This window comes from Dermacentor silvarum, chromosome 8 (assembly GCF_013339745.2).
Source record: "Dermacentor silvarum isolate Dsil-2018 chromosome 8, BIME_Dsil_1.4, whole genome shotgun sequence".
Classification (NCBI taxonomy): Eukaryota; Metazoa; Arthropoda; class Arachnida; order Ixodida; family Ixodidae; genus Dermacentor; species Dermacentor silvarum.
Window position 1 is genome coordinate 72,428,180 of NC_051161.1, and position 16,414 is coordinate 72,444,593.

The following is a 16,414-nucleotide window of genomic DNA, read 5'->3' on the forward strand; positions in this document are numbered from 1 at the left end:
GGTGGCTGTGGTTCATCCTCGTCCTCGGGGGCTGGCAGGCGCCTGAGTGCATCGGCGTTGGAGTCGCCTTCGCCTCGCATGTACTGGATGCGATAGTTATAAGCAGACAACAGAATCCACCGAAGAATTCTGGGCGACAGTACTTCCGGCACTCGCTTGTCCGTGTTAAACCCAAAAGTGGTTTGTGATCTGTTAACACCGTGAATTATCACCGTGTTATCACCGTGAAGGTACTGATGAAACATTTTTTTTCTTTTTTTTTTTTTTTTTTTTTACACCGAAGACGACGACTGAACCCTCTTTGTCAATTTGGACGTAGTTACGCTCACTTGCGCCAAGAGTTCGTGAAGCATAAGCTATGGGTTGCTCACTCCCGTCAGCTGCCCTATGGGTCAGCACCGCCCCCACCCCTACAGGGGATGCGTCACAGCACAGCATCAAGGGAAGCTTGAGATCAGAGTGAACAAGTACGGCATCTGAGCTAAGTAGCTTCTTCAGCCTCTCGAACGCCCGTTGGTGCTCACCTGTCCACTGCCATTCGTGGTCGTGGTCCAGGAGCCGATAGAGAGGTTCCGCCGCTTCAGTCCTGCCCTTGAGGGAACTGCTGTAGAGGTTCGGTAGCCCCAAAAAGGCTTGCAGCTCCTTCTTGCTAGTGGGCGCTGGCGCTTGCTGGATGGCGTCAGTCTTGCTTCGGCTTAATTGGTTGTATATCTGTGTGATCAATACTGTGTCCCAAGAAGTCAATGCATGTCTGGTTGAATTCGTACTTGTCCTTGTTGACTTAACTGTGCGCTTTGCAAATGCGACAACACAGTCTCCAGTCTTTCTGCGTGCTCTTCCGCGTTACGTCCAGAAATCAGGATATCACCAAGATAAGCCTTAAGGCCAGGAATGCCTGCCAACAACGTGTCGATGGCTCGTTGAAACACCCAGGGTGCGACAGAAATTCCAAACGGCAGCCGCCTGACCTTGTGCAGCCCCTTTATCCTATAACCTGTGAGTACCTTGGCCGAGACATTATCCAGACTAAGCTGTTGATAAGCTTGAGCTTGGTAAACACCTTGCTTGACCCAAGGGCCGAGAGTATTTCCGCGGTAGTGGGAAAAGGATACCCGCTGTTTTTAACTGCCTTGTTTACCGTGCTACGGTAGTCACCGCAGAGACGTAAGGTTCCGTCTTTTTTCCTTACCACTACCAGCGGCGTTGCCCAGTTGGAGTACTCGACTGGTTCCCAGACTCCTTGTTGCACCAAACGGTCCACTTCTTTGGCCACGTCGTCCTTCAGTGATAGTGGAACTGGATGACTCTTGAGGAACGTCGGTTTGGCGTCGTCTTTCAGTTCGATGTAAACTGGCGGTCCATTGAAGCCAGGAAGGTCACTGCGAAACACCTCGAAAAATCGTGAGGACACGTCGTCCATCTTCATTTGCTGAATTCCATGCAACCCAATGTCCAACGGCCTAAACCAGTTCCGCCCAAGCAAGCTGTTACCTCGCCTCTTCACTACCAACAAAGGCAGCTTTACCTTCCGGCCCTCGAATTCCACCACAACGCTTGCGCGACCCACCACAGGCAATGCTTCCTTTGACCAGGTTACGAGCGTTGTGCTTGATTCTTGAAGGGGTATTTTATTTTGCTTTCCCTCGATTAATCGAAACATTTCTTCACTCACAATTGAGCACGATGCTCCAGAATCGATTTCCGTCGGGACATCTTGCCCTTCAATGTGTACTTCTACCATGAACTTTGGTTCTTGCTCATTTACTTCGCAGAGATAAATTATTTCGCTCATTTCCTATGCGCCCTTTCTTTTACACCCTTTCCTCTTCTGTTCATGTAGCGTCTGGCTTTTTTTTTTTTTTTTTTTTAGAAGTTCTACCCTCGTCTTTTGAACGACAGGCTTTTGCTATGTGTTCAACTTTTTTTGCACTTGAAACATGCCGCCTTTCTAGAACTGCATAAATGCGGAGTGTGCTTACCGTTGCAGCGGTAGCAAATGGAATCTTCCGCCGCGGTGTCTCGTTTCGTGCGGGTTGCTTGTATTTGCCCCTGGCTGTCTTTTGTCTCGTCTCGTCCCTGTTTGCGTATGGCTCACTGCTGTTTTGCCGTAGTTTCTGCTGTCACGGCCATGTCGTAGGCCACCTGGAACGTAAGGTTGTGCTCTACGATAAGCCGCTGCTGGACTGCTTTGTTCTTGATGCCGCATACAAAACGAACCCGCATCATGACGTCATGCAACTGCTTGTCACCAAAACCGCAGTCTTCGGCCCGCTTTCGCAGAGCAGTAAAGTAGTCTGCCACCGATTCTTCAGCCGCCTTGTTTCTTCTGTAGAACAAAAACCTTGCGTACAGCTCCGAAGGCCTCGGATGCAGGCGCTTGCGAACCGCCAGCTTGATTTCGTCGTAGCTTGCCGGGGTCGGTCTTATACTGGCTTCACCAGGGTTACGATAAGCCCGTACGCTGCTTCGCCGCAACAACTCAGCAGAACTGCTCGTCCGTTGTTATCTTGTTCGCGACGCAGAATATTTCCAACCGCTCGACGTACTCATCCCAAGACGCGTTCGTGCCGAGACGATACTCGCCGATCTTGCCGACAGCCATCCCGCGTTCTTCGACGGCGGCCTCTCCGGGCCGGTCCGCCTCGTCGCCAAGGTTGTAAATCAGTCGGACGCCCGGGTGCGAATGAACATGTGTTCATTGAAGCACAGTCCTTTGATAGTATTACAAACCCGTGATAAGGCCACTGCTACTTGCGTGGGTGATAAGCGATAAAATGGACATGCAACGTCACTATATAACAGTTACCATACGAACACCGGCCGAATCAGCACGACGACATGTTGACCAGCTGCGGAAGCGGAAGATTCGACGCCACCGCTTCGTACAGATCAAGAAGCGGCAAATCGAACATCAAGAACAGGTACTCCTAGTGGCTATGCCCACAATCGCCGAGACCGTCAGCTGAACAAGGGGGCATAGTAGAACCAGAGCATGAAGTTCAACCGGAACTCGCAGCGAGCAACGCTGCCACGGCTGAACCCGACAGCTCACCCCAAGCTTTGCGGTGCTCTACACGTCAAATAAAACCAGTACAGCGACTTCAGTACTAAGATAGGGTAGATGTTGTAAAGTGACGTCAGTCACACTCAAACTGCCTCGCAAACGCATGGCGGCGCGTGCGGTTTCTTCTTACATAATTTCCCTTGTCCTCCATTCCCCCTTTCATTTTCGTATATATACGCTCCCAGACGGAAGCAATAAACATTCATGTTCCAACCTTCCAACTGAGTGCTCTCGTATTCGGCACACACACCACACCTATGTAACAACTATATTTAGCGTCTTCGGCATGTTCGTAAAAGAGCAAGGACACCGGCGTCTTGTTTTCGCCCGGCGCGATGGCCAAGTAGTGCGTTTGTTGCGTCAAGACCGCCCGCGATGCGCTCCGCATCGCGGGCCCGATCGTCTGCCGAGGCGTTGGCACGACAATGACGAGACCTCTACCTTTCTTTCTTTCCTTCGTTCTTTCCGTCGTCCTTTCTTTCTTGTCCCTGGCTCATACCCGCATATCAAATGCAGGTATGCGCCACACGTGATTTTATTATCGTTAATCGTGACGTAACTGAGGAGCATGAGATGTTGTTGATGTCATGATTTATCAGTCACGTTAGTCATGCATTCGTACCCTTCCATGCCAATTGTGGTATATACCAAGTAAACGAGACGCAACAAAATTGTTGCCTACTTCCGGTGTACGCGGACGCGATCTCCTGGAACCTAGAGCCTGCAGCTATAGTTCAAAGAATAGAAGCACGGAGGAAAAAATAACACGAAGTCGCGTTAATTTTTCCTACGTGCTTCTATTGAAAAGGCAGGGGACAACGCTGTCATCAGCACAAAAGAAAAAACATTACGGCACATAATGGTCTCTCCAGAGGGCTTTGGCAGTGAAGCGAGACGAGATGCACGACAAGAATAACTGGGTAAAAAAAAATGCTACCCGTCCTTCATAATCCCCTGTTCCGCCCACTAAAACTAGCAAAGCTTACTTGCTGAAAACGACCATTAAAAAGGAAAAAAAAAAACAAGACATACAACAATTAGTGAGCTCATTAGTTTTTTTTTTTTTTTTTTTTTTTTTGCAGCTTTGGATTCCTAGCTACTTCACGTTTGTTTCTTTGCCTAAAGGCAACGAAACAAACTTCCTTTTGCTGGTCTCCGTGATGATAATCTGTTTTCGGCAACCTCCTCGATTTATAGTCAATACACTAATGTTTAATAGTTGCAACCTTGGATTCCTACCTTCCTTCGTGCATACAAGAGGACGTTTGTTTATTATTGCGATAGCAATTATATGGACCTCAAAAGCAATCTGCCGTCGGCGTCGCCGTCGCCGTAGCCGTCGCCGTCGCCGTCGCCGTCGCCGTGAGGTTCCGTATGACCTTTGGAGAAGAAATCTCGCCGTGGTATGGTTCTTGAGGGAAAGGGAAAGGTTGGCGCTATCTTCTGCAGCCCTTGAGGGAGCACGGCTCGGCCAATGGCGCCAAACGCTTGTCGGTAAAGGCCGAGGGGCGCGTTTCACGGGAGTGAGCCCGGCGGAGAACAAACGCGCGTTCCGCGCCGTGCTCGCTTAAGGGCTGCAGAAGTAGGCGTCTCTTTTCTCCTTTACAATCACCATATATGAAAAACGCACCTTCTTCCGACGCGCGAGAAGCCGTTGCTGCGGCACTATAATCGGCTCCGGCAACAGTCACCAACGCCGCAGCATTTTGAGCGAACTTGCTGATGCTGCTGCAAAGTTTATACAGATTATCATCTCCGTATGGATCGCAATTGATGCCGACAAGCCTAGATCTCATGACATGTTCTCGGCGGTTGTCGGTACCTTTCACCCCCTATATCAGAAATTATTGACTATAATCGAGGAGGTTGCTGAAAACAGATTATCATCATGGAGACCGACAAGAGGTCGTTTGTTTCTTTGCAGTCAATAATTTCTAATAGTTTCTTTCGGTGAAAGGTACCGACAACCGCCGAGAACATTTCATGAGATTTTGGTGTAATGAAAAGATTATGATTTATAGTGATACAATCAAACATATGCTGTTCGCAGTTTAAATATTAATTTTATTTTATTGCAATAGTAATTATATGGACACTCCAAGCGGATTTCTGCCGTCGGCGTCGCCGTCGCTGTGAGGTTCCGTATGAAGTCCAACGGCGATGAAATCGACGCCGCCCGACGTATGCTGTATGTGCGAGTGAAAGCGCGCGAGGGACGCGTGCTTTCACGGGGAGTGAACGCACGGCGGAGAGCAAACGCGACTTCTTCCGTCGCGTTTGCTCCAGGCCATGGGGGGAGGGGGGCGAGGGATGGGAGGCGACGTTTAGCTGCGGCACCAAATACGTATTTAGATAAAAAAGTCGCAGTTTCGGCCGAAAGGCAAAGCATCAATTGCGATAACAAATTTACTAGTAGAGTATGCGGAGTAAGGATAATAGTTTTATGGGCTGCATAAACTTGACACATTCGCTTACTAACTGAGTTAACAAGTATTGTGTCAGCGCGCTCAAGCAAACATGAATAGATCACACTCGATGACCGCAGGCAAGCACTGTCAGAACGCTGGCTCGAGCAAGCACGGCAGGAGCAGTGACCGAAGGTTCATGTGGTCTATCGGTTACAACGGAAACTCAGCGGCGAAAGCACAGCGCATACAAAGGTCAGAGCCGTGTGGAGATCGTTTTCAAGATACGGTGCGCGCGACAGCCCTCAGCCGCGCAAAGTACAAGTACGCAATTTCTGGCAAAGTAGAAGCCGCGCACCCTCCCTCCCGTGCTGCCTTACCGCTTTCCTCCTTTTGCATGGGAGATTGAGTCGCCAGTTCCCCTTGCACCCGGTCGCAAGATACGCATTTAGTGCCGCAGCTTGACGTCGCCTCCCCTCCCTCCCATCCCCCCACGGCCTTTTGCACGACCGGATACGTCGTGTTTGCTCTCCACCGTGCGTTTGCTCTCCGTGAAAGCGCGCGAGGGACTCGCGCGCTTTCACTCGCACATACAGCATACGGCGCGCGGCGACGAGTTTATCGCCGTTGGACTTTGTACGGAACCTCACGGCGACGGCGACGGCAGGAATGCGCTTGAAGTGTCCATATAATTGCTATCGCAATAAAATAAAACATTGCGAGCGAGAAGGTGGTAAAGACTTCCGACGCTGCTCGACGAGTGTCCCGTTCTGATCTCGTCGAAAACCTCCGAGCTACCGCCAGAGGCACCGGCAACAGTAACCAACGCCGCGCGCGTTGTGTGCGAACGCGGGCAAAACGCCGACGGCGTTGACAACAGTTCTGCGCGTTGCTGGTGCTGCTACATGTCCAAGTTTATTCAGCTGATAAAACTACTATGCTTACTCAGTATAGCTCTCTACTAATTTGCTATCGCAATTGATGCTTCGCCTTTCGAGTGAAACTGCGACATCTTTAAATCGGCACAGAACGTCGCAAAGACGATACGCCGCGACACTCTATGGTGAAGCTTTGATGCTAGCGTTGTTGCCGCACCACCTGACCATAAATTGATATACTGTCAGCCAGTAGCGCACCCAGGATCTCTGCCAGGGGGGGGGGGGGGTTGACAGTTTGCCAATACCATCTAAACAGCACTAATTTCGATTTATTCACGGGAAATTGTCAAAAAATGCGCTTTTTGCGAGTGTGCAGACGCTTGCGCGTATTACATCTTAGTTGCAGTACTCAAATGCGTAAGGAAAGAAAAGGGGTTAAACAAAAGGGGGGGTTAAGTCGGCCTCAGGGGGGGGTTGTGTCAGCATAAAATGGAACACGAACAGTAAATGACTGATCAGAACGCCTGGTTCGTGTAAGAACATGGAAGTACGTGCGACGTGTAATCGCACAGAAACCGGTTTCTAAGCAATTCTGTAAGTGTTCATCTAGTGTACATGTCTTTGCGAGTATGTAGAACTCCGATCGCCTTGGATAGCCTTGGCCTCTTTGTGAGATACAAAGTGCCGTCGACTCATTAGCGATTTTAAGCGAAGCTTTATAGGCTCACAAGTTTCGGCGGTGGTGGTGGTGGTGTCACGCTGAAAAGTGGGCCGATCCTGGCGATGTGCAGAAAGGGTCCAAGCTCATTGGCACATACCAGGGACAAAAAGAGAGAAAGATAGCGAGAAAGAAAGATAGAGAGAAAGAAGAAAATCACCACGAAGGTCACAGAAAGAAAGAGAGAGAGAAAGGAAGGAAGAGAGAAAGGGAGAGAAAATAGAACAAGAAAGAGAGAGGGAGAGAAAGAAATAAAGAGAGAAAGATAGATAGAGATAGAGGATGAGAGAAAGAGAGAGAGAAAGAAAATCACCACGAATGTCAGAGAAAGAAAAAGAAAGAGAGAAGAAAGAGAGGGAGAAAGGAAGTGAGAAAGAAAGAGAAAAAGAGCGGAAGAGAAAAGAAGAGAGAGAGAAATAAAGAGAGAGAGAAAGAAAGAGATATATGTATAGATAGAGAAGAAAGAAAGAAAATCACCACGAAGGTGAGATACACACACGACAAGCTTCGCTTACCCCCATTTTCTCGACAGGGGAAGGGCTGTTAATTTTTTTTTTTTTTTTTTCTTTTTTTTTTTTAGAAAGAGAGCACTGAATGTTAGAAGACGCTATCGGCCACGAGTGCAAATTTACGGCAAAGGAACGCAAAATATGTGCAAAGGAATTTGGGTTTTAAATGTGTAAGCGGTGGAAGCCTCGGGGTGGGGGGGCGGTGGAAATCCCCCCCCCCCAACCCGAGGCCGACTTAACCCCCCGTCTTTTGTTTAACCCCTTATCTTTCCTCACGCATTTGAGTGCTGCAACTAAGATGTAAGACGCGCAATCGTCTGCACACTCGCAAAAAAGCGAATTTTTTTTTTGACAAGTTTTCCGTGAAGAAATCGAAATTAGTGCTGTTTAGATGGTATTGGCAAACTGTCAATCCTGGGTGGGCTACTGGAGCAAATATCTCCACGAAGTTACAAAATGCGTAAGCATGGTTACCCAACGAGAAAACTATCCGAGCGTCCGTCCGTCCGTCGCGTCGATCGCTTTCAAGATAAACCAGCAACAATGCTTTCGTCTGTGGAAGACGATGACCGTGACGATGACGAACGCGCGAGCAGTGGCACGAGCGCGTCTCTGTGACTACGTGACGTGTGCAATCAGGCACGCCTAGACACATTAGAAGTGGCCGTGCCTGAGAACTGCTCAGAAAGGACACGGAGTGTAGGATGCGCGACAACAGCAGGCACTAGACACACCCTTATAGCAAGCCAGAATTGTGGAGCAGCCGTGGCTTCGGTCCTCGGATCGGAACCGTCGGATAAAGTCCTTCACCGTCGGAACGTCATCAGCGCACCTGGCGACGCCACCTGCAGTAGTTTGCTTGCCTCATCAGTTCACGTTGCTACGGTGGCTTAACGTTGCGCTGCCTTCCGCAGCAGTTCGTGTCGTCGCAGCGCCGTCGCATTTACTGTAATGGCGCCAAGACGACCGCAGCCGCTGAGCAATGCTACGATTACCAGCAGGGCTGTGTGAGCACTCAACACAATGCCGTTACTACGAAGTGCTTACGCATCATTCAGATAACTCCCTGAGGAGATTCCACGTAATATTTTTTTAGCGTAAACTAGATTTCAAATATAATGTGTATGTCTTGCGTGAACGATCACAGGAAGCACACACGTCTAGACAGCGTCCTTGAGCTCGACGCGCAAACTGCTGCCAAATGCCAATCGGCTGTGTCCATAACGAAACCGAAACTACTTAAAGTGGTGCAATAAAGAAAATGCCCTTTACTTGTTAATAAAGGCAACATTTTGAACCCTTTGAATCAATATATTGCCATATTTCACTCTCACGTACTTTAGATCAGCTTATATAATGCAACATTGCGGTGAGTGTGTGTACTCGATAATAATATTTACAGCGCCTAAGTATAAACGTCCAGCCATCATTTTATTGTTGAACACAAACCTCTATTTTTTATTCACACGCACCACATGCGTGATTCTTGATTTACACTTGCGTTTCTCAATAAGAACTTTTTCATAGCTCGCGCCACCTAGTGTGTTGTTTGCTCGCTTTGTGGGGAGTTTTGTTTTCAGCAGCGTGCAAGTGTTTTTATAAGTAATTGAGTAATTATCAACGATGCACAATTGCGTGTACCTGGAATCGAATCTGTGAACGTCTCTCATGTGAGCGAAGCAGCTAAATAATGTGGTGTGCCTGTGATCAACATCCACCGAGGTTGCACCGATCGAGACTGGTTAGTGTCCATGTGTGCGCGGTCATCTTTTCGCTGGCCCGACGCGGTCCTGTCGCCTGCTTAGGATACTGTGAACGGGCTCTTGTGTAATTTCACGATGTGATCACACTTCCGGGACCCTTCACCGTGGCGTAAACTCCAACGCTTGTGCAAGTTACACACTTGTTTCTTGTTGGCACAAGTTAAGGAGACGCTTAGTGTCTCGCATTCCATTGCTTTTTGTGCTCGCGCAACCATTACGTTCATGTTTACATTTAGTGCGCTCAACGGAGAACCACACAGTGCACGTTCTTCTGCTCCTGATGAGGCGCACGCGCTTGTAGGCTGCACGCGGGTTCGAATGTAGCGATCGTGAATTTTCTCAGTCAGTTTTGTCCGTTTTCATGCCCCTTGATTACGCACATTTCATTATTTCCAGTCATATGTTCTGCTCTTTCAGTAATGCAAGATGAGTTCTGAAGACCAGGCTCGCCTCAAAGGTATTTCACTTCATTAAAAGTATCTCATTATTTCTTCTCTGACTATGTCTAGCTCAAGCTGCCTTTATATTTGCGTCGCTTTTCGTAAGCTTAAACAGCGACAAATCTACAGTCTGAACATTTTTGCGTTTTAGAGACGGCTTGCCTTATACCAGCGTGTGAACTTTGTTTATCTTTTACAATGTCAAATCGTTGCAGACTTCACTGTGAAACAGTGTAGTAATTTGGAAAGATGCATTATATTGTTTATTAATCTTTCATAAAAGTTATGTGCAGCAGCACTCCTGTGACAGTGATTGCTACAGGTTCTGTCATTTCAGGCAAAAAAAGGGTAGCCCCAACAGCGAGTGGTCCTGATGTCAAGAAGCCAAAGCCTGCAAAGGTATGCACTGTTGATTGCTTGAGTATCTTATACATGTGCTGATTATCGCATGGCAAACTCTTAGCCAACATTTTCCTAGAACCACAATAGTTCAGAAAAATCTGCACTCGAAATACTGTTATTGAAGTCATCATGCTCACAGTTCGTTGATTGCGTGGTTAATTAACCTCTGTGCACTCAGATGATAGCTTGTGTAACAAAGCAGTCTTTAGTTGTCATTCATGGATGTTGTTCCTGCAGCATATGATGACTCCTCAAAGACGACTTGTAGCTTCATAGTCGTGGAAGTGCATGAAGTGTTTCACGACACAGGCTGCATGAGGTCGCAAGTTTGGCTTCCTACTGTGGCAGTCGCATTTCAGTGGAGGTGAAATACAAGAACGCTTGAGTCCCTCGATTTAGGTGCAAGTCGAAGAACTCCAGGTGATCAAAATTTATCCAGAGCCCTATGCTATGGCACTTCTCATAGCCCTAGCATTCATTTGAAACATTAAACCCATAAATGAATGAATAAATCAATCAGTTGTTGCCACTCATTATTATGTGCATATAGGAGAAAGGGCATAATGCGGCTGAAGAATAAGTTGCACTTCTTACTGGGATGCTGCTCACAGTTCACAATAGACAAGTTAATAGTAAAGGTGGGTGAATATAAACTTTTTCGAATACGAATAATAAGTATAGAATGGTCAAACGCAGGTGCATATATGTACAGCAGGAATATCTTTATTTTGCTATGTTTAGGTACCACACCTGTACCGACTAATTCAAGAGAGACAGTGAACTATTAGAGACAAAGGATCAGCTTTAAACGCAAGATTACTAATTGCCTCTAAAAAAACTGAACAAAAAGCTTCTCAACAACTTTAGAGCCTGGTTGCAAACAAGCTTTCCAAGAAAGAATGGCTACTATATGAATAGCTTTTCAAAAACGCTTAATGAATTGTTGCCGGCAAAAGGTCAGAAGCTTTAGGGGGGTGGGGGGGGGAAGATGCTGAAGGCCTTGTGTGTATGTAAATGGCTGGTTGCAAGAGCATAAGAAGTTATAATGTAAAAGATAAAACTGCTATGACTAGAATACCAAAAACACTAAATGGCACACTAAAGCAAAGACACAGATTGACATGTAGGCTTCCACCACAAAACTGAAGACAAAGCTTGCAAGACTTATTTTGGTCCTGCATTGCTTCAAAAACTTTTGTCATTGTTGCTCTGCTGATGATTTGCAATACAGTAAAACCCAGATATATTGAACCCACATATAATGAATTACTGGGTATAACGAACTGCAGTAAAATCCCCGATATATAAAATTTTTATTTTATATATCGTAATACCTATATATCGAATCTTTTTGTAATCCCCATCAGGTTCAATATATCCGGGTTTGAATGTACTTTGTTTAGCAGGCGGAGAACAGTAACCACACTTTAACATTCGGCTGTTGCAAAATATTTGGTTAGTTTTGAATATTAGAAAATACCGAATAGTTCCGTTTCAAATACGAATAGTTAGTGTGTAATATTCAATTTGTATTTGAATATTTGCCCACCCCTAGTTAATTTGGGCTCAAATGAAGTTGAATTACTCTCATTGTGACTTTCATAGCAGCTTCATACTGTACTTTCTTTTTCTTTTCAATAGCTAACAATTTCTTGTTGAAACAAGCATGACATCTCCCAGCCTTGATTGCTGATCTGCATAATAAATGAAGTACAGTTGCTTCAACGTATCATTTAAGAGTGATTTCAGCATGCGTGCAAAATCATGCCATGGTGTGGATGGCTTGATTTTGAATGTGCTGAACAGGTAAAAGGTGACATTTGTATGTGCTTTGGAGAAACACGTACAAATGTCACCCTTTACCTATTCAACGCATTGAAAATCAAGCCATCGCAATCACTAGGACTTCTAATACCTGAGTGTAGACTGCTTACGCTGTGATAACAAGGTTTTTTTCAGTGAATCAATTGCTTTGTTTTAACCTGCTTCTTTTTTATAAGTTAGTAACAAATCAGCTACAATATAACTTTATTGTGTTAACATGCTGAAAAACAATAATCCTACGAGATTTGTTATAAACAATTTTTTACACCCCAGAGCTTACACTAATTATGGACAAATGACTTCAGAATACACAGCAATAAAACAGTGGAATAATTTACTGAACTCCTTAATAAAGATCATCTTTTTTTATTTTTTTTATCATCACTTAGAGCATTTATCTTACAATAAATTCAGCCATATTTATTTATATTCGGTTGTATAATGTATTATGTGTAGTAATTGTACTGTTACATGTAGACTTTAGAGATTGCAGCAGGTAGAGGCCTTCTTCCTGCAGTGGACATAAATATAGGCTGATGATGATGATGATGTGGACTTTTGTTACTTGTGTTTTTACGTACTAGATTACTACCTATGTTTTTTGAATTCCTACTACTGTCCGGATAGTTTTTCATTTATATTCATTGATACCTGTTATGCTGCTTCTAATGTATTAATGCTTTGTATTGCCTATTGAGGGTCTTGGTTCAATCTTTCATTTTAAGACCCTCGCCTGTATAATATACCACTTAGGACCTACCGTTTTTGTAACGAATAAACAATTCTTGAATCGTGAAATCTTTTGCTACCTGGTGGAATCACAGCGTTCCAACTGCAAATATTTGACGACTAACCAAGCTGGCTCATTTTGTAGATGATTTGCTTTCCTTTTTTTTCCAAAATGCTTGGCTGTGGCTCACAAACCAGTGGCTGTGATGTTCTGCTTTTTGAGCACAAAGGCGCAGGTTAAAGTCCTGGCTGCCGTTCCTGCATACCAATGGGTGCAAGTTTGTAGATATTATAGCTTCATACTATAGCTTCATCAAAAATCTTATTTACAGTGCTCAGCGATTGAAATGCGATACTTGGGCTACTTGGCGGCCGGCACTTTTTTGTGCCACCGGTGGGCACTGGTGACACTGGGATGATGCATTTTTGTGTTACATGAAAGCGAGAATCTTTTTGATGCATCGTAACTGCATTTGGCCCCCTAAGCGATCACCCAGCGATCACCAGTGGCGCTAAAAGCACCAGCTGCCATGCTGTCTTGAGTATCGCGTTTCAATCGCTGAGCACTTTGCAGTACACAGGATTAACCTATACTCTGTTTTGTACTTTGAAGGCAGTGCTGTAAAAGCTGCACCAGTAGTGCAGTCATAGGAATCTCGCTCTGTGCATTTTGCAGTGCAATTTGTTTTTGTTCTGGTATGCTTTCTACGGAATATATTACAACTACAACTTGTAGATGAGAGGCTATGTCGAATCGCACATTCTTTGTGCGCCTTGGTGGTTTCGGCATGCAATACACTGTTTTGGTCACCAGCTTAAGTGACACCTGGCCGCAGAAATGTGTTGGTTGTTTGGTGGTAAATAGGTTCAGAACTGCAACACCATCAATCAAATAATTGTGTGATATTTTGCGGCATAAAATTAGGGGACAATTTTGCATCGAAGTACATGATGCTTACCTATATCTTTCATTCATACATGATACACTATTTTTTGCTCACGAGTGCAAGCAGTGAGGTAAGTCTCGCTTAACTTCACAGTGTTCCCTGCTGGCAGGAAATGGACTGTAGTGCCCGCCACTAAGTTGTGCCCATCTGGCAACTTCTTGACATAAAACACTATCAATTATTCACCCCTTACTGCATGAATATTTATTTTCTTGTGGTAAACTTAAACAAGCCTTCGGTTAGGTCACATATGTCTAATCAAACCATCAATTTTCTAAAGAAACGTGGTTACGATTTTATAAGCAAAAGTTGTCACGTATCATATGTGATGCACCATGCTGTTAAGGGTATATTTTGTGACCATAGAGGAAAGCGTTCGAATTCCAGAAAGCCTGCAAAAAATATGTGAGTCACGGAAAGAAACTCGAAATTTTGCTGTCAAAAAAGGTTTCCACCTAGTACAAATTTATTTAAAATTTGATGATGGCATCCTTGACTGACCCCGTGCCAGGAGGGTGGGGACCGCTTCTGCTGGATCTGCCACCGGGAACCGTCAACACTGTGGTGCGACACATGCCCACGTAGCTACCATGCTTCCTGCGTCAACCTCAAGGTCAAGAGCCTCACCGAGTGGGTCTGCCCCGAGTGTGTGCGTGTCATGGCCGCCGAGAATGTGGACACGCGCTCTCCCTCCCTCTCACTACTCACAGTGGATGAGTTCTGCAGTCTCCTTCAGTTTGCCATACAGAGGCTCAAGCAGCACACAGTGAGTAATTACAAAGATCTCAAAGAGAATGACGAAGCAGATGTTAACTCGGGCAGCTAAAGAAAAGTTATTGCTTGCTTTAGGCAGAATACGTTGTTTTGTTTCTTATCATGTTTTTTGCTCAAATTTGGAACACAAGTTACAGATTTTTGGAGCTCAGAAGCTAGCATAATCTATGCCGTGAGGGCAAGCGGGAGCTTGCGTTTATTGACATCAGCCTCAATACACAATGCAAATTAGTACATGGTAGGAGACGACTATCGTTCAAAGGTTCCTTTTTTGTTTCTTTGTCCTTTAAACACTTCACCATTTTGCATAGATTCAAATAGCCATTGCTTCATAAGTGTGCAGAATAACATTGCCAGTAAGATGTGAGCTAACCAAGATACCATATTCATACCTGCCAAGTCTCCCGGGTAACCCGGGAGACTCCCGCGGTATTGGACCATATTTCTGGTTGTACGGTTGACAGGAAAATCTCCCGGAAATTGCTGTTGTGTCCCGTTCCCTCATCCAGCGCTTTGTCAGGCCACATTGGCAAAAAAAAATCCAACCCAATCTAATCCAGTTAGAAGTTCATTGCGCAAAACATTGTTAAGAAAGTAGTCGGGAAACCCTTTACATCCGCTATTTCGTTAACTGCAGAGCTGCTCCTTACGCTGATGCTATTGTTGGGTGCCATAGTGGCCCTAGTCCCATTAAGCTGGCCAGCGAATGCCGCCTTCCACAACTAGCAACACTAGACTCTCCATCGTTCTCCTCAGCGTCAGCCGCTCTGGCATTGTGTAGGCCTACGGTCAGTCATGGCTTTAAAAGTGAGGAGCGCTAGCGCAATAAGTATCAAGTATTTTTAATGTAGTGCTCAGCCGAAGTGACTCTGGGTATTTTGTTAATACCACAGAGGCAATGCAGAGTGCGAGTGGCAATTTAACATCGTGAAAAATGCGAGCTCAGACGCAGCGCCGTTCGTCCATGTGTCGCTCGTTCAAGACGTTAGGAAATGTGAACCTCGCAAAATGTGAAAGAAATGGAATTTCTTACAATCAAACATTATCTGAAGAATTATTGAACACCCGCCAAGGTTGCTTAGTGGCTTTGGCATTGCGCTGCTAAGCACGAGTTTGCGGGATCAAATCTAGGCCACAGCGGCCGCATTTCGTTGGCGGCGAAATGCAAAAACGCCCATGTGCCGTCCATTGGGTGCACGTTAAAAAACCCCAGGTGGCCCAAATTAATCCGGAGTCCTCCACTACGGCGTGCCTCATAATCAGATGGTGGTTGTGGGACGTAAGACCCGAGAATTTAAGTAAATTTTAAAGAATGTTTGAAGGCAAAATTAGCAACAACGAAATGCTTTCAAAAGTGAGACCTTGATGTTCATGTGGTCATTTGTATATCGGTAAATAAAGTTGTAGTGAAGTTCTCCTGGCAGTACTTGAAAATATCGACGTTGGTGGAGGGGGGGTGTAACCGACTTACCTCCCCCCCCCGCCGGTAGGATGATCTCCCGGATTTAGTTTCTCCGAACTTGGCAGGTATGTATATTGAGCAAGTTTACAAATAATAGTGATAATAAGTGAGGCAGGTTGTTTTCTGGTGGGATAGCTTAAATGCAGATGAAGTAATGTGTCGGAAAACCAATTTCTAGGACAAAAAATGAATTCAGCATGGTGGCCTTCTAACAGTATAAAAATTAGCTGCTGTTCATTCATTGTGCCAGTGCTGGGGGGGGGGGGGGGGGGGGGGGATATTTGTTGTCAAAATAGCCATGGTGCTGAGGGATGCATAAAGATACACACAAAATGTGCTAAGTATTTCAAGAAGTTAAGGAAAGGGTAGGTAGCCTTTTGAGCAAAATTGTAAGACTGTAAACTTTTGTTCCAGGCTGTAAGCTGTCGTCCAATATGAAAGGGAGCACTGAATTTGCATTCAAATGCAGTAATTTTTCTTGTGTGTAATTGTAATGAGG

General features: G+C 45.6%; 1 protein-coding gene and 1 pseudogene across 4 annotated transcripts in view; one reads left to right on the forward strand and one right to left on the reverse strand.

Moving 5' to 3' along the window:
- Positions 1 to 1,588: 1,588 nt before the first annotated feature.
- Positions 1,589 to 2,962, reverse strand: LOC125947583 (uncharacterized; annotated as a pseudogene).
- A 6,140-nt stretch (positions 2,963 to 9,102) lies between these two features.
- LOC119461434 (protein kinase C-binding protein 1-like) overlaps positions 9,103 to 16,414 on the forward strand; it is a 48,512-nt gene continuing 41,200 nt past the window's right edge. For 2 of the 4 annotated variants that reach the window (XM_037722734.2, XM_037722737.2), the window contains exons 1-4: positions 9,103 to 9,315; positions 9,755 to 9,794; positions 10,100 to 10,176; positions 14,191 to 14,445. In XM_037722734.2, the coding sequence (XP_037578662.1) occupies positions 9,764 to 9,794; positions 10,100 to 10,176; positions 14,191 to 14,445 (363 nt within the window). In that variant the 5' untranslated portion in view covers positions 9,103 to 9,315; positions 9,755 to 9,763. The remainder of the gene's footprint in view (positions 9,316 to 9,754; positions 9,795 to 10,099; positions 10,177 to 14,190; positions 14,446 to 16,414) is intronic. The other 2 variants (XM_037722735.2, XM_037722736.2) reach the window with 2 other exon arrangements.